Source organism: Montipora foliosa, chromosome 14, assembly GCF_036669935.1.
Source record: "Montipora foliosa isolate CH-2021 chromosome 14, ASM3666993v2, whole genome shotgun sequence".
NCBI lineage: Eukaryota > Metazoa > Cnidaria > Anthozoa > Scleractinia > Acroporidae > Montipora > Montipora foliosa.
Genome location: NC_090882.1, coordinates 3,235,099 through 3,252,598, shown reverse-complemented (window position 1 = coordinate 3,252,598; position 17,500 = coordinate 3,235,099). Strand labels below are relative to the sequence as shown.

General features: G+C 39.1%; 2 protein-coding genes across 12 annotated transcripts in view; one reads left to right on the top strand and one right to left on the bottom strand.

The window, feature by feature from the left end:
- The window catches only part of LOC137984357 (PHD finger protein 10-like), a 41,960-nt gene extending 32,740 nt beyond the window's left edge, over positions 1–9,220 (bottom strand). For 4 of the 7 annotated variants that reach the window (XM_068831514.1, XM_068831516.1, XM_068831513.1 and 1 more), the window contains exons 1-10: positions 9,089–9,220; positions 7,846–8,134; positions 5,875–5,955; positions 5,539–5,606; positions 5,359–5,424; positions 4,832–4,960; positions 3,304–3,413; positions 2,052–2,184; positions 994–1,080; positions 434–542 (exon numbers count right to left, since the gene is read on the bottom strand). In XM_068831514.1, coding sequence (XP_068687615.1) covers positions 434–542; positions 994–1,080; positions 2,052–2,184; positions 3,304–3,413; positions 4,832–4,960; positions 5,359–5,424; positions 5,539–5,606; positions 5,875–5,955; positions 7,846–8,134; positions 9,089–9,151 — 1,135 coding nt within the window. In that variant the 5' untranslated portion in view covers positions 9,152–9,220. Of the gene's footprint in view, positions 1–433; positions 543–993; positions 1,081–2,051; positions 2,185–3,303; positions 3,414–4,831; positions 4,961–5,358; positions 5,425–5,538; positions 5,607–5,874; positions 5,956–7,845; positions 8,135–8,625; positions 8,771–9,088 lie in introns of those variants that run through there. The other 3 variants (XM_068831517.1, XM_068831518.1, XM_068831519.1) reach the window with 3 other exon arrangements.
- Positions 8,765–17,500, top strand: part of LOC137984358 (2-oxoglutarate and iron-dependent oxygenase JMJD4-like) — a 12,712-nt gene continuing 3,976 nt past the window's right edge. Inside the window, exons 1-8 of one of the 5 annotated variants that reach the window (XM_068831522.1) lie at positions 8,765–8,829; positions 9,976–10,086; positions 10,877–10,928; positions 11,631–11,762; positions 11,948–11,974; positions 13,798–14,010; positions 15,210–15,237; positions 16,377–16,463. In XM_068831522.1, the coding sequence (XP_068687623.1) occupies positions 8,814–8,829; positions 9,976–10,086; positions 10,877–10,928; positions 11,631–11,762; positions 11,948–11,974; positions 13,798–14,010; positions 15,210–15,237; positions 16,377–16,463 (666 nt within the window). In that variant the 5' untranslated portion in view covers positions 8,765–8,813. Of the gene's footprint in view, positions 8,890–8,965; positions 9,162–9,259; positions 9,432–9,975; positions 10,087–10,876; positions 10,929–11,630; positions 11,763–11,947; positions 11,975–13,797; positions 14,011–15,209; positions 15,238–16,376; positions 16,464–17,500 lie in introns of those variants that run through there. The other 4 variants (XM_068831523.1, XM_068831524.1, XM_068831520.1 and 1 more) reach the window with 4 other exon arrangements.

Here is a 17,500-nt window from a genome sequence, read left to right as displayed (position 1 = left end):
TCACCAAATTTAAGATTTTGACGACAACGTCAGCAACAGAAACCAAAATATCGTTGCATGTGTTGCAAGGTGTCAGTGAATGAATGAGTGTCCTCACTATTTTAGTTGATGGCATTTTCCGAGTACCAAGTACCTCAGGGCTTAAATAGGAGGTTTTCACGTGACGTCATCGCCGCCATGTTGGTGGACGAAAACAAAAGATCTCTCATTAGCTTCGTTTGTTCGTCCACCAGAAGTCGTACATTTCTCTATTGTTAATGGTGTCCCTAGAGATTGGCTGAAAACGTCCTACTCCGAGGGGCGTATCAACAACAGTATATTTGCGCTCACTTTTTATTGAGGGGAGGGGGGGGGGGCAGAAACATTGCGGGGGGGGGGGGAGAGTCTGAGAGTCTCACATACCGGGGTGTTACTAACTGTACGGTTAACCTACCACTATTTTCACACTGAGAGCAGTGAATAAGATCCTCCGGGAAACCTTTCTTGTTTGCTTCTGACCCTTTCAAGCAAATTCCACACAAGGCATTGGGGCGTTTTGGAGGCTGTACATGCAGATTTTAAAAAGACGTCTTTTCTTATTAATTTTCTGAAATGTGAAGATACATGAACTTGCAAAAACACAACACACATGCACTTATTTATCATTTCCGTTAATGGAAAGAATTACCCCAAGCATATCTAGCTGACAACAAGTGCTTTACTAATTATTATGGAGACGGTGAATCAAATCCAATTCGTTAACCAAAAGAACAAGATGAATTCAAATGTCGATGAGAAGGGAAAATTGGAGAAACCACAAAAAAGGATGATCCTCTAAGAGCAAAGTTAAAAACCAACAAACTTAATCAACATATGAAAAGGCCGAGATCAGGAATTGAGGGTGTGACGAGGGCGCACGCTTTCACCACTAACTGAGAGCGATTTTATTACGAATTTCGAGCATTTTGTAAAGATAATAATAATATTACAAGTATATATGTATAATGCGCTTGCCTTGTACTTGCCAGGTGTTTTCTTAGGAGGAGGTTCTTCAACTTCGTTCTCTGAACTCTTTCCATCTGATTCACCTGCTGAGGATTCCTGATTTACAAGAAAGCAAGGAGATATTTCCTGCACTAAAAGCTTTCACAAGCACCACAAGGCCAATGGTTGAAAGTAGGACAGGGCCAGGAGTCGAGAGCAACTGAAGACAGCTGCGATAGCAGCCAACTCAAAAACGACTGAGTGTCCCCTACCAGATGGTTGTCGCCTAAGGCCAAACTATAACACCACACACTCAAAGACCTTCTCTTTCCCAACGATGTGTGTGGGTCTCTCTAGTAAACAACAACATCTTATGAAGAAGGGACTGGGTTATATTAGGACGTACAGTTGATTTTCCCCATCCATGAAAAGTCTAAAAGGTCTAACATTTTGGCAGACGAAATTACAAAACACAACATCTTCTCATCGGTTACACATGTATTTAAAGACCTTGAGTCTTAAGGCGTGTTTACACTACAGAGGAAAAATGGCACGGGTCCGATAAAACGTGGAACAGTTCCAATCATTTTTGTAAAGAAACAGTGAACTTTTATCCGTTCTGCTACGGGAATATAAACCTGCAGTGCACATACGGTTCAATGTCCCTACCTCGCAATGTAATCCAATGCTTTTAAGTACCTACTGGCACAAATGGTGGAACATGGTCCTTAATTCTCTAAAGCTACTATAATACTAATTAAATGAAATACAGTAAGTATAGAAAATCATATGAATGCAAGAGAATTTCATGATCTATGGGCACGATTGATGTTTTGAAAGACTCACAGTAGTTCTCAAAATTGCACGAACTACAGGCAAGTGCAATTTGTGAACTTTCAAAACATCACAAGTGACCATAAAAATCAAAATAAACAAGCAAGTTCATATGATTTTTTATTTTTTTATTATAAATTCGACGAAATCACTGGCGTTACTTCCGTATGGCACTCTATAACCTTTGTCGTCGACCAATCAGAAACACAATCTTTTGTTTCAGTATAATTTAATAAGAGGTTGAAGAGACTGACCGGTAGGGAGATATCATCTGATTCTTCTGATTCTTGGTGTTGGGATGGGATGTACGGTGCAGGTGGTTGTGGTGGCTTCGGCATATCCATCACAGTACCTAAGGGCAAATTCTTCAGTTCCTCTGGGCTGTACCTTGATATGCGTAAAGCCAAAAGTATCTAAACGTCAGAACTGTACTTATTCACATTAACTGCATATTTTCTTCACAGTAATAATTTTTAAACATCATTCTTTCCAAAATTTAATTTGTGTTGCTTTGAAAGTTCTTGTTAGGAAGAAGATTTTCTTTCCAACAGTTGCGAAACTAACAGAGAAAAAAAAAATGCAAGGAAATAAAAATATATTTCCAAGTTGCCAAATGAAGCCTCATGTCATCTATATGACATAAAAAAAAACCAGATACATGACTGTAATGATATACACATAATGTATGGTCCTGAGGGAAAACAGTCACAGCTGTAGTTTTGTTTCCCAAGGGTACTGATATTCTTTGAAGGAAAACAAAACTAACTAAGTAGTTACTCGAGGGACCAGACATTAAGTGCTTAGTTATATACATGTATGTAGACTTTTCCTTCAACAATCATAGCAAAACATCCAGAGCAGGCAACAACTGTGGAATTGTATCCTTGTCGGGAATACATGTACATTTGAATTTGACCAGGGGCAAGTGACCAAGAATCAACCAATCACAGTGCTCATTTTGTTGAGTGAAAGTCTACGTATATAACAATAATTAGTATATACTAAGACAGTGGATCTATAGCGTTGAATGTGTGCGCTGATTGGCTACTTAAACTCTGGATATCCTTTGCTATTCACCTCTGAACAATTTGTGCGGAATTTGGGCCCAAAAATGTTGTAATCTTTGCAGGAATAAATGAGTTACAATCATCTTTTTGTGCTAATTATTATCTCACTGTTTTAGTATTATACTAAAACAACTAATTCACCTCAGTGTCGGTAGCTACATTGTAGTGGTGAATTTAAAAAAAAGTCTGTATACAAGCAAAGTGGCCCATCAGAGCCGCAGCTTATCCTGGTTTCTGTGGCATTAAGCAACTAGGAGTATTTTTACTCCCCCCTGGATGGGATGCCAGTCCATCGTAGTGGTGAATAGTTGTTGTTTATTATTGATGCACCTGTTAGCAAGACTATGGTACAATACTAGAACCATGGCAAAAACACAAGCAAATAATTAAATTGCTCTTCTACTTAACAATACAACAAGTTTCATTATTATCTACTGACCATTTGAAGTATTCCTGGAATTGTCCTGGTAAAAGAGCTACTGGGTATAGACTTGGCTTGGTGCAGTGTTTTGGTAATCTTGTTGTCTTGTTTGATGGAATATGGATAATCTGAAAGGCAACTTAGAGGAGTTACCAAATGACTACTAGTAGTTATTAAGTGACAAGGTTTCACAATCAAGGGGTAAATATCAGAAAACTAATATTTATTACATAATGCAACCAACATGTTTACGAAGAGAAATGGGTTTTTTCTTCAATTAAGAACTTACAGCGACATGTAATTAGATGTAAACTCAATTATGATAGAGAACACAAAGTGTGTTCCTTCAGTTCTCATTGCCAACTACCGGTACCCATTTACAACAATAAAACTAGGGGTTAGGATTTGGGTCATTTCAGGAAATGATCTTATCTGTCTACTGTATATTAAATTGAAGAGTGAAAGTAATTATTAAGCAATACTGGAGACAATAAATACATCTTATTTGACGGTTTAACTTATAATACATGCAGATCTTTTGCAAGTTGCGTAGTATTTTCCCAAGCCCCGCAGGGGCGAGGAAAAATATGAGCAATGAGCAAAATGTCCACAGGTATTATAATATGTTAAACCATCGAATAAGAGATTTATTATTCCACTACAGAAAGGTGTTATTTTGCTTCAATTTTATTTGGTAAGGCTGTTTTTAACAAAATGTATCATCTATCTCCTTCAGGGCGCTTGCGAACGATGTAAACAGCACAAAAAGCCAGCCACATGTACTTTATTTGATTGCATAAAAGAAATGACGAGTGACAAGCAATGACAAACTAAATTTTCAGGCTTTGCATCATGTTGAAAACGATTGAAAAACTCCCATTCCGTCCGTATTTGCTCTGTTCTAAACCGGTCAAACCAGGACACTACAGTGTATTACCGTATCATATTTTGCACGCTCTCTTGACCAAATATGGTAAAATGGCATAATAGTGGAATAATAAAGTGTATTATTAATATGTATACAGTACCGTAGAAGTTGAGACGAAGGGAAAGGAACAATTACATCTAATTATCATGCATTTCATAATAATAGAGCGGTTTTCAATTGAGTGTCGAAAGGAATTAGCCAATAATTGTTGCTTAAAGCTTTTGCATTACTTCACTCATTAATTGGTTCAAAATTCTCACACCATTTTTTCAACCCATCAGAGGTGAAACCAATCATGGCTTGCGTGTGCACATTTTCCCGCACTTTGTGTCGGCTACATGACTAATTACTAATTTTCTAGTTTTTATTGGTTTAATGGATTGTCTCCATCCTTTTTGATTGGCCAAAGTAATTATTTTGGTTTTGGTTCTATGACAATCGATTGAAACTCGTTCTAACAACAATAATAAAGCAGTCTCAACGTAATAAAATTAACAAACATTTTAGTTTTAAAAATATTATAGAAATGTTTTGCAAAAAAGCAAAGACATTACATTTATCTGCAATGATGGCAGCAGTATTAAAGGCTCAATGAACTAATAATTTCGAAGAGCTTACTTGAGTCTGCATATCAAAGTAGGAGCACCTTTCTTCCCTTCTTTGCTGAGCTAATTGTGCATTGAATTCTGCTGCATCTTTGATAGCCCGTTTTATGTAGTTGGCAACTTTTCTTGTTTCTAATGCTTTCTGGAAAAGAAAACGCAGGAAAACCAAAAACATGTTTATTACATGTAAGTAGTCACATAACAATTTCTCTATGAAGAGTGACTTCTCGGACATTTGAAATATTGGGAGAAATACAACAAAATTTGTTGTGTCTATCAACCAAGTCTTAGATGGGATTTTAATTAACCCACATTCCCTCACGATCATCTACACTGTAGCTGATTTCATAAATAAATAAATAAATTAGGTATGCTTGAAGCAGCTATTTATTAATCTCTCCATAATGCTTATCTTACAATAATTTTTCTTTGGTACTGTACAGTTGTCAAAGAAATAGTTACAAAGTTTAAATTCACATAATTATTTTATTTCATTTTTTCACATAATAATTATTGTTTTACACACTTTGTCTAACATACCTTTTCCTCTTCAGCTTTCTTAAGAAGCCTTTTACGTTCTTTAACATGACTTACTCTGATATACTCCTAATAAAAAAAGTACAAAACAAAAGTTAATGAGAACAACAATAATTATTATTTTTATTATAAAAATAGGTGACAAAAAAAAAGAAACATCTTTGAGGTGACTTTGCAGTGTACTTGGAATTTTGGTGGAAAACCATCAATCATAACTTGGCAGATGTCTTCTGTCTTGAATGCTTCCAATTCTGATAATGTGAAAATAATAAAGATGTACAGCTGTAGTTAATGTAAAGTACAGTTCATGGAACACAAATTTTAAAAGCAAATGCAACTTACAAGTGCACAAGAAGTCCAATTTTACTTGAAACAAAAACATAAACTCAACACCTCTATAAACCAGAGTCCCTTCACACAGAACACAATGGTGCAACATGTTGTTAATACAGTGTAAACCCCTTCTTTGATAGACAGTGTGACCATAATAGGTTTCTTAACTAAATTGGGTTACAGTACCTTGATTTTCATCATTCTGTATGATTCCCTTCTCTTTGAGATAAAGACACTCTTCCTCAGTTACAATGTGACTCTCAAGCTCTGAAATAAAGAAATAACTAAATTAATAACAAAAAATAGTGTTTGGTTAGGGCTGGCATCAGTCTTTTCTGGTGCTGGTTTAAGGTTCTTGTTGAAGGACCAGGACTTTGCCATACAGGAGAGAGTTGTACTAATGTGTGAGCCAGCGAGCCATGCGAGCCATGGCTGCGAGTCATGTGAGCCATGACTGCGAGCCATGCAAGCCATGGCTGCGAGCCATGCGAGCCATGGCTGCGAGCCATGCGAGCCATGACTGGGAGTTGTGTGAGCCATGGCTGCGAGTCATGTGAGCCATGGCTGCGAGTCATGCGAGCCATGGCTGCGAGCCATGCGAGCCATGACTGTGAGTTGTGTGAGCCAGGGCTGCGAGTCATGTGAGCCATGGCTGCGAGCCATGTGAGCCATGGCTGCGAGCCATGCGAGCCATGGCTGTGAGTCATGTGAGCCATGACTGCGAGCCATGCGAGCCATGGCTGCGAGCCATGCGAGCCATGGCTGCGAGCCATGCGAGCCATGGCTGCGAGTCATGCGAGCCATGACTGTGAGTTGTGTGAGCCATGGCTGCGAGTCATGTGAGCCATGGCTGCGAGTCATGGGAGCCATGGCTGCGAGCCATGCGAGCCATGACTGTGAGTTGTGTGAGCCAGGGCTGCGAGTCATGTGAGCCATGGCTGCGAGCTATGTGAGCCATGGTTGCGAGCCATGCGAGCCACGGCTGCGAGTCATGTGAGCCATGACTGCAAGCCATGCGAGCCATGGCTGCGAGCCATGCTGCGAGCCAATTTTACTTGAGCGAGCCATGCGAGCCATGGCTGCGAGCCATGCGAGCCATGGCTGCGAGCCATGCGAGCCATGGCTGCGAGTCATGTGAGCCATGACTGCGAGCCATGGCTGCGAGCCATGCGAGCCATGGCTGCGAGCCATGCGAGCCATGACTGTGAGTTGTGTGAGCCATGGCTGCGAGTCATGTGAGCCATGACTGCGAGCCATGCGAGCCATGGCTGCAAGCCATGCGAGCCATGGCTGCGAGTCATGTGAGCCATGACTGCGAGCCATGCGAGCCATGGCTGTGAGCCATGGCTGCGAGTCATGTGAGCCATGACTGCGAGCCATGCGAGCCATGGCTGCGAGCCATGCGAGCCATGGCTGCGAGCCATGCGAGCCATGACTGTGAGTTGTGTGAGCCATGGCTGCGAGTCATGTGAGCCATGACTGCGAGCCATGCGAGCCATGGCTGCGAGCCATGCGAGCCATGGCTGCGAGTCATGCGAGCCATGACTGTGAGTTGTGTGAGCCATGGCTGCGAGTCATGTGAGCCATGGCTGCGAGTCATGTGAGCCATGGCTGCGAGTCATGTGAGCCATGGCTGCGAGTCATGCAAGCCAACATGGCGAGTCATGCGAGCCAACATTGCGAGCCATGCGAGTCAACATGCGAGTCACACAGTTATTGAAAGCTAACCGTTTTAAAATGGGTGCTTAGACTTAATAACAGTTTATCAGCGCTATTTGAAATGGGTGCTTAGACTTAAATGCGAAATTCGCATGGCTTGCATGGGTTGCTGGCTCGCTGATTTAGCAGACACTACAAAGAGACATGTTCTATACATTCTAACAGTGTGAAATGCAGTTTTTCTTTTTCATCAACAATAAAACAAACAAGATGATAGAAGAAAAGTGACCATTTAGTTGAGATTTGTAAGCTGATGTTTCAAGCTTTAGCCCTTCTTCAGACTGAATCGTAACAAAGGGCTTACACTCTCCTTATCCTTGAAACGCCAATATTTTACCACAATATAAAAAGGCCCTTGTTTTCAAAGTTCTTTACACTATCTATTCATCACTTTTTAAAACTACAACAAATGAGCCTTGGATACTTAATTAAGCATACCTGGGTATTCTTCCTCCAGAGATTCAATTTCCAAAAACTGACAGACTTGATGCCTCAGCAGGTAGAACTCCCCTGACCGATCGGGAGGCCACTGGTACTCAATCAAGTCATGGGCTGAAAAGTAACCCTCTGAATTGTCCAGCTCCTGGAGGGGTAAATGGGGTATTGATTTCTCCATAGTTTCATCAGTGTTCTTGTCACTTTCATCAGTACTTAGCATAACTGCCCTTTGTTCTGCTTCATCCTCTCTTGTGTCGAGCTTTGGTTCCCTAATTGGTGCTGACTTCCTCTGTAAAATGTTTATGACATGATTTCAATGGACAATGGACATCTGTCTTCAGTTGCCTATGCTGGCAAGTTTTCTTTTCTTCTCTTTTAACATGGGACGTTTTAAGACTTCGAGTACAGCCATTCTATTACTAATCTAGTTACCCTAAAATCGTATGCTTTTCGTTTTCCTCAATGAATTTTCGGTGTCTGACAATGAACGTTAAACTGAGCATTTTTTAGCCTTCATAATCGACTGTATTTTATTTCCCATACAAAGTCTCATAACTCGTTTAAACTCTCAACGGCTGTCTGTAGTGACGCGAGCTTGGGCTGCCTATGTTTAGCCGGGCTATTTTAGACAGTCTGCAGTTTTCATACACCTGTGAATTCTAAGGTACTACAAAATTTGCTGAATTCAGTTTACGGTCACGGTCCTACCTTGTGAGAAGCGATTTCTATTAAACTAAAAGCTCTACATATAAAAATAGGAATATAAAGGATAAAACAGACCTTTCGTGGCATCTTAAAAAGTAAACTCAATCAAAAGATCTCCACATCTTAAAGCATCAATGACATAGTACACCATATATAATAACACAAAGAGTATCCTGCACTTATATTCACAGGAGTGTAGGCAAGTGCATGGGAATGTATGTGAGTGCGTGTGAATGTAGGTGAATGCATAGAAGTGTAGGTAAATGCATGAGAATGTAGGTGAGTGCGTATGAATGTAGGTGAATGCATTTGAGTGTAAGCCAATGCATAGGAGTGTAGGTAAATGCACATATGTGTAGGATACTCTTTGTGTTATTATATATGGCGTACTATGTTATTAGTGCTCTAGTGGGGAGCTAGCATGCGTTTTTGCCACATCCGGTTTTCTCACCACTAAAAAGATCGCACTTAGCCAACTCGCAACCAAGCAATTAACAATGAACTATTATAGCTGTCGCTTTGTAAGAACGAAGAATACTGTTACTGTAGACCCACTGTAGTTGTTTCGTGCAACAAAACTGAATCGTGCAATCAGATACATCTCACTTGAGGTGAGTTATGTGACCCTTTGTATCGAGATGACCATGGGCGAGACTTCTTGACAGCAACTCTGAAACGGCTGCACTGCTCCAAGGATAAAATTCTTTCTATGGATGACGTAGAGCGTGTGGGTGCTATCACGTACGAAGATTTCTTCAGGGACTACCTTGAGGCAAATCAATTGTGCGTGTTTTCCACTGAGGTCACCGAACATTGGCGAAGTCGAAAGGAGTGGGTGATGAATGGAAGGCCTTATTTGGAAATCTTGTCAAATCAATTCGGTAATTCTTCATGTTTTATTGTCCGATATAAATATCTTCCCAACACAGAATACCTGATACGTATTTGTATCAAGTATGGCTACAATGTAGCTCTAATCTGCAGTTTGCAAAAATAATGTTCCCCTTCCACCACCCCCTGAAAACAGAGAGCCCTTTGATCACAGGCCCCCCAAGTTCAAGGTAAAATGTGTACAGCTGTTGTTTTAAATAAAAGAATATGTAGAAAAACTAGAAAACTTGCTTTAAAAGGTAGAAATTACAAATAGTTTTCAATAAAATCAACATACTGGTACCAGTCCCCATGCATGCATGCCATAGTGTTGTCTTTAAATCTTTCTTGTCTGACTGCTCCGTGAGCTGAGTTTGGCCAGTAGTGAAAATACAGAAAACACAGTAATTCACTGAAATTGTATCAAAGTGGCTCACGAAGCTGTCAGAGAAAAAAAATATCACTACTGTATATGAGTGGTAGACTTGTTGAGCCCAAAGTATGGGTGTCCTGTAGTATTTTCTTTCATTGAAGTTCTGTGTTTTCAAACTACAGGTCACTCCATTGCACCTGTTGCAAACTGTGGTCAAGCTAAGTACAACAGTCAAGTGAAACAGGATATGTCTGTGGCAGAATTCTGTGATTATTGGATGGACAGTTGTCAAAGTATACTTGCTAAAGATTTGTTTCCTCACATCTTCTGTTTTTGGTGTTTCTGATCTCCCTTTTGTTCAATATTAAATTTGTTATTTTTTGCAACTTTTGTTATATAAAGGAAGATGATGTTTTGCCTAACTGCTTATGTATAGTCTTTTTAGCACAATCCTTTAGCATTTTTCTGGGTTATCTTGGCCTTCTTTACCTTAAGTTAGAATGTCCCTGCATAAGCAGAGCTCTTATAATTATTATTACTGTTTGCTGGCTTTAGTGTGATGAAACAGGCAATTCCATTCTAGGTGATGGTAAATCTATTAAATTAAGCTCAAGTGGATTGGCCCTTTCAAAAACTCATTAATAATTCATGAACCTAACAGCCTATCACTTGATAAAATGTCATGTGCTTGAGCTATAAATCCAATAAAACACTCCTCATTAAAATTCTTTTTATAATGAATAGGCTTGCCTTGTTTTTTTTTTTTTTTGCATGCTGATATCTTCCTCTCACAATATGAACCTTTGTTCGGACTCCCAAGGGACAAGCTTTTTGTGGAATGTTTTTAAAGCTGTTCAAAAAACTTGCAACACATGTTTTATTGGGTCTTACAGTAAAACACTGCTGCTCTTTTTTTAAACAGTACATAATAGATTCACTAAATGTGATTGTAAGTTTAAGTAAAAGCAACTGAAAGGGCACCTTATAATGCATCCTTTAATTAAAAGGACAGCAACAGGGCTAGAAATAGTTTTCAGTACAGAAATTGTTGAAAACTTATTTATTTAATATATTTCATTTAAGGTGAAACGAACAAGACTGAGATTCTGTACCTCAAAGACTGGCATTTTTGTAAGTAAGTAAAATACAAATAATTCAAAGTTGGAAAGCCTGGATTTTTGTCGGCTATCATTTGCAGCCCTTTTTTTCTCTCAGGAGTGATCGTTATGTAAATTCTCCTCACAATTCAATGAATTATGTCAGTCAGACAGGTATTGAGAATGAATAATTATTATCAGCTTAAGAGGTGTGATCTTGATATAACATCAAATTCTCATGACTACCCAACAAAGAAAGCCATGGAACTAGTTAGGAGAATGAACATTTCAATCGTGGGAATGAAAGGGTTGTAAGAATGGCTCAACTAACCACAATGATCTTTGATTTCATTCTATTCTGCAGTTCAATACATGTACATGAAAATAATGTCAAACTATATTCTGCGTCAAATATAATTAATGCTTGAGCGAAGAAACTGTGGCATAAAATTCCTTTGTTTCATGCTGCGAATGTTGTGTACATTTGCTGGTACAACCCCTTGGTGTGTTTTTGGGGACATTTGGATTGCATGCTTTTCTTTCTTCTTCTTGCTGGTACATGTCAGTACAGTAACTGTACATCCCTGGAAATCACGCAAAGAAAACTGAGTTACACATGTAATAGAGCAGGCATCTAGCAATGGAACACAGTGCCACACAAATACCTCTTCTCTTTACCGATACAGATTACTACAGGCTCGACTGCGTTGCCTCAAAGAGCCTTTTCTTTTGTTTTTCAGGGCATTTCCTCGTTACAAGGCATATGAAACGCCAATTTATTTTAAATCTGACTGGCTTAATGAGTTCTGGGATCAGCGTATGGATGTCACAGATGATTACCGTTTTGTCTACATGGGCCCAAAAGGAAGCTGGTGAGTCCACTCCACACAATAAAATTAATACAGAATCGTTAACAGTCATATTAACAATTGGATAATTGGAGGATTTGTGGTTAATTATTATCCTATGATACATACTGCATGGCTGGTTTTTTTCCCATAGAGATGATAGTACTGTTTTCCACAAAATCACAATATATTTTTAATTTTCTTTTAAGGACCCCTTTCCATGCAGATGTTTTCAGGTAAATATTTTGACATGGAACTTTTTCTATTGACATTGTTCACCTGTACATGACTGGTGTAATTTTTATAGTGAGCATAGAATTATATTTTTTTATTCAACTGCCAATCAGTTAGATTAGTTGATTGGGCATCCGCCTTTCACACAGGAGTTAGGAGGTTCAATAATATTCTGGCCATATCAACATTCATGGTCATTAAATCACGAAGAAGAGATTGCTGTATTTGTAATGACATCTGCAAAATTAGTTACTCTCTTAGACTAGTATTCCCTGATAAGGATGATAAACTGTATGCCCTATCCCACAATCCTTCAGTGTTCCTAAACTTGTGGGACATAAATTTAAGGGGTTGGCTCTCAAAATATCAGTTCCATTTTTTGTCCAAATAGAAATTCCATGCTACAGTTTACGAAAAAATAATGCAATGGTTACCATCCGGTGAAAAAATTGCCTCTTCCTTTCATTTCCTGAGAGTTTTTACATGTTTTTCACTGAAACACACAGCAGAGAACTGGGACTTAAGTTGCCCATGCACCTTTTTATTGAAGTGATGTCAGATTTCCATTGAAAATGTTACTTCAAGGAAACATCCATTCAACCTTTTTGCAGGACTCTTTACTGAAAATCTTCCTTTTAAGTGCTACTGTGACCAAAATTAAATTCTACTTTTTCTTTGTATTTCAAAACTATGTTAACTGAGCACTAAGAGACCGAGGTTTTAAGCCTTTGTTAAAAAAAAAACAACTATTTATTTGGTTGATTGAAATTTTCCTAATTAGTGGTCTGCCATTACTAACTGTAATAAAATTAATCTTGACTGAGCTGGTTCGAGAATAAGATGACGTCAAACTTAGACTCACTAGTTTAAAACTGCAATGCTTCTGCATGCGGCTAAATTAATTTGCAACACAGGAGTTTTGAGCTTTCAGACTTTAAATAAACTGGTGTTTTGCATGTATATTAAGCTGCGTTACATTCTGCAATTTTAAGCTAGTAAGTCTTTGACGTCATCTTATCCTCAATCCAACCCTCTGAGGTCCAATCGGTCAGTCTTGAAGATGAGCAATGGTAGACTGTGAGATCCAAAACTTGCACTCAAAGCAAACAGCCTTTGGATAAAATTCGAAACTCAAAATTTTGCCACTCAGGTGTCGAGCAAACATGCTTTCAAAATCTGAAGGAAAAAGGGAAGTGAATGTTTTTATCATAGTTCATGTAGCACTTTAAATTAGCAACCATTGTCTAATTAAGAGCCACACCCCTAAAGAACTGGCATTCTTTTTCACCTAATGTAGGGCACTGATTTCCTGATGGTATAGTACATGGTCTGTCCTTTGTGGTATATTGCTGCCTTCATACATTTTTGAGTTGGGTGGGCTGGCTGAGATCACTAATAGACTGATAGCGGCTCCTAGAGGCCCTATATATTTAGACATCAAAGGTAGGCACCTGTTATTGTCAAACCCAAGGGTCTGTTAGCTCAACGTCATGTGACAACGGTGACATGAACACAGATAAGAAACTGGGGCTGGTTGCGGTTGGGACAAACAGTTACCATCCATTGACAAGTAAAATCAGTTCAGGCAGGCGTGGGAGTCAAAGGTTTAATGGGGACAGGGTTATGAACTCCGACTGGAAGGAGACAACCAGTTGGCTATTTAATAAAATGCATCATTATTAGAGTTGAGTCCAGGTCAACCAGAAACAAATCCAAGCCAGAGGCTAGAACAGGATTTGAACCCATGGCAACCATGTGCAAACCCAATGCCCTTAAACCACGGGACCACGCTCCCTCCCTCACTTTTCAAACAATTTTTTTGAAGGTCATACAGTTGGTCTGCAAACATTTGTGGCTGCAAGAAATGGCTTCTTTATCCCCCTGGTCAGGAGAAATATTTGACTGACAGGCTAGGTAACCTGGCATATGATATACTATCAGATGACATGACTGACCAAGTGCAATTTCCAGACTTTGAAAAAGCATCAAAACCAATCACTGTTATACAGAGAGAGGGGGAAGTCATTTTTGTCCCAAGGTATTGTTTTCTTACATAGCTGGATAGCAGTCGGTTTTTTTTTAGTTCGGCTTGTCTATTCGATCCCCACCCCTGGAATAGACATGTCGTATCAGGCCTCGGTTGTTCAAAAGGTGGATAACGCTATCCACTGGATAAACCACTATACAGCGGATAAACACTAGCAAAACCAATTGAGTTATCCAATGAATAGTGATTTATCCAGTGGATAGCGCTACCCACCCTTCGAACAACTGGGGCCAGATCAATAATAACTATTCTTGTCAAAAAAAATAATGTCCCTGTGACAGCTGGATGGAGGTAAAATATTCTGACTACACTGGCTTGAGTTTCAATATGAAAGTTTTTTGAGGGTGCATTAGTCAGGCATACAATGCAAACCAATCCTGGTTACAGCCTTATGAGAAGACAATAATTATGCTATGCAGACACAAAAAACCACCAAAACTGTACCCAAAAACTATTTGGAAACGTCTTCCTCGTCTAATGCAGCAGCACAAGACTTGAGAAAAGGGACCAACTAAACGTAATACACAATAATAATAATTATTATTATAAACTAGTAGTCAAGATCATTTTAAAAAACTGATCAAACTAAAAGAAAAGCAAGCAAACAGGAAGAATGACTGACCTATGATGAGCATTCGCCAAAGTCTCCTGCCAAAAATCCTAAATAGTTCTAACAGATCCCTTGATACCTTTGGAGCCTCTCTAGTTGTGCCGACAGAATATTAATATCTGACTAATTCATTCAATTATTCAATTATTAGTCAGAAATTACATTATTTTTATTAAACAAGTTGATGAAAGTAAATTAAGAATCAGGGAAGAAGAAATTGTGAGCTGAGGTTTTGATCATTAGCCCTTCCCCCCAATGAAGTTCTAGCACTTGAAATGTCAACTTAAAAATCTTTTTTACAGTGTTTAATTTCCCTTTATCAAGTAGTGTGATTAAACCAAATTTTGGTGTTTCTCTCCCCATGCCACCAATGCAAGACTACAGTTTCTTTAGAACCAAAAAAAAAAACACCCAAATTGGGTTGTAATGTGGCTGCCCTTTAACCTATTCACTTCTCATGCGCCATAGGACACCCCCATGCAGTTGGCGAGAAAAATTGTTGGACATGAGACAGAGTAAAATCTATTAAGTCTCACTCCCAGGGGTCATTGGGTTTAAAGGTACCATTTTTCCATTTCAGTGGCTGGCACCATCAAGTGTGGAATTTGGTAAGGCTGTATTCAAAGCAGTTTAGGCGCGTGTAAAACACAGGTCACATTCCACGGGTCAAGACTAGGAGTCTCGGTGCTCCAGTGATGAACAACTAAGCCAAACGTTTCACTTAGACCAGTCCTGAAACAACATTTTGGGAAAGTGTTTAGGGCTAGGAGACACTTTTGGTGTTGTTTATTTGTCTGTAGCACATTGACATGTGTACCCTGACCTATGGAATGTGACCTGTGTTTTACACCTGCCGGAGCAGTTTGCATTGCTTACTCTAGATTTCCCTGATGTCATCCAGCAGCTTGCGTTATTTTTTGATTGGCTGATTCACTTATTTCCAGAAATGCAAGTATTTAGCTGCACGCCTAATTTTGATATCCAACACAAAGTGTCCCTTTAAGTAGACCAATTACCACCACAAAAACTTCACACTTCTATTCGCTTTGAAGAGGAGGCAGACATGATCTTGCAAATGGCCTATTGCTTGAGAACTTGATGCCTGCTCTTCATGATAAATGTCACAAAGTATCCTCAACCCCTTCTCCCTAACTTACGATCACGTACGTCGGGAAAAGCTAGTTTATTATATGGCTTTTTAATTACCTTTTTCTTTGTTTTTCTCTGGGTGCTCTGGTTTTCCTCCCTCATTAAAATCGACTCTAGATCAATAACATCCGGGTGGATACCCTCGTATAGGGATAACCGCTGTTATCTCTCCCCTTCATTGTATGGAATGAATAAAGTTGGTATTGTATTGTATTGTATCTGACATGTTCAAAATAGGCCATTTCCGATGTCATGTCTGCCTCCTCTTCAAATCGAGTCTAAGTGTGAAGTTTTTCTTATGACAATTAGTTTTCATTCACATGTAAAGTAGACCAATTACCACCACAAAAACTTCGCACTTCTATTCGCTTTGAAGAGGAGGCAGACATGACCTCGCAAATGGCCTATTGCTTGAGAACTTGATGCCTGCTCTTCATGATAAACGTCACAAAGTATCCTCAACCCCTTCTCCCTAACTTACGATCACCTTCATCGGGAAAAGCTGGCAATAAACGTCACAAAGTGAGCTCGTCACCCTTCCTGTCAAGTAGACTTAAGGAGTAACATTGATACTTACTTAGTAATTTCCTTTTCAAAGGAGGACACAATTTCTATAAATCATAACTGGACCAACGCTTGTGGGATTTTCAAGATGTGGGAACACGTACAGAGCGAATTAAAAAAGGTATCATTGGTATTGCTTTGCAGACGTCCTAGTAGTATATTGGAGAATAGGCAACTTTCACGATGGCATCATTTGATTACAAATACCAGAATTCAGTTTGTTTTTCTTTTCTTATTTAAATTTTGTATTCTCAGTGGGGTAAAAATAACAATAGCTCTAATTAGCATGAGACAAGCAAACCCTGAAGGATTCTGGTACTTGTAGTCAAGTGACGTCATCATGCAAATGTCCTATATGTTAAACCTAGGAGATAACTGAACAGTACCGAAAACTCAAGATTTTGTTGGGCGTCAGAATTCCTATTTTATCCGCTTCAAGACTTAAAACTAAAGAAAGTTTTCTAATCTTTAGGATACCGTAGTTACTTGATTAAACGCCGCAGATGGAAGGAAAAGTACCATTATACTCCACCCCCGAATAAACGCTGCACCCAATCAGAAGAATGCAGCGTTTATTCGAGGATTGTGAGGGGGGAAAAAAACAAGAACACGTATAATTCTCTGAACGTTGATCACAAGCCAAACAATTCCTATTCTATTTCAGGAAAAATGCGAGACATTAAAACTTTTATCAAGTTTCCGTTTTAAATACATGCAATATTAGCAGATGATCTACCGTAAGTGTTGTCAGTGATTTAAGAAATATGATTTTGAAATAATCGCCGCCCTCGAATAATATGTAATAAATGTAGTAAACGCCTCAGCGTTTAGTTGAGTAAATGCGATTCTCAAACCATAGTTAATCTAGGGACTGGTTATGAAACCCTGGGAATTGCAAAAGCAGGAACAATACAGTCACAATTACATGTTGAACCGACCGTGACCCTGCACAATCTGTTGTTTTTGGTTTGCAAGTTAATTTCGAATAAATTAGTCGAATCTTTTGATTGGTTATCCTGCCGAAAAAAGCGAGTTTTTGTCGGGTTTTGTGCAGGGTCAAGGCCAAAAAAGCGAACAAAAACATGAAACAAAGAAACTTGTCGAGTTTCATAACCAGCCTACATCTATTAACTATGCTCAAACTAAGGGGATTTTAGT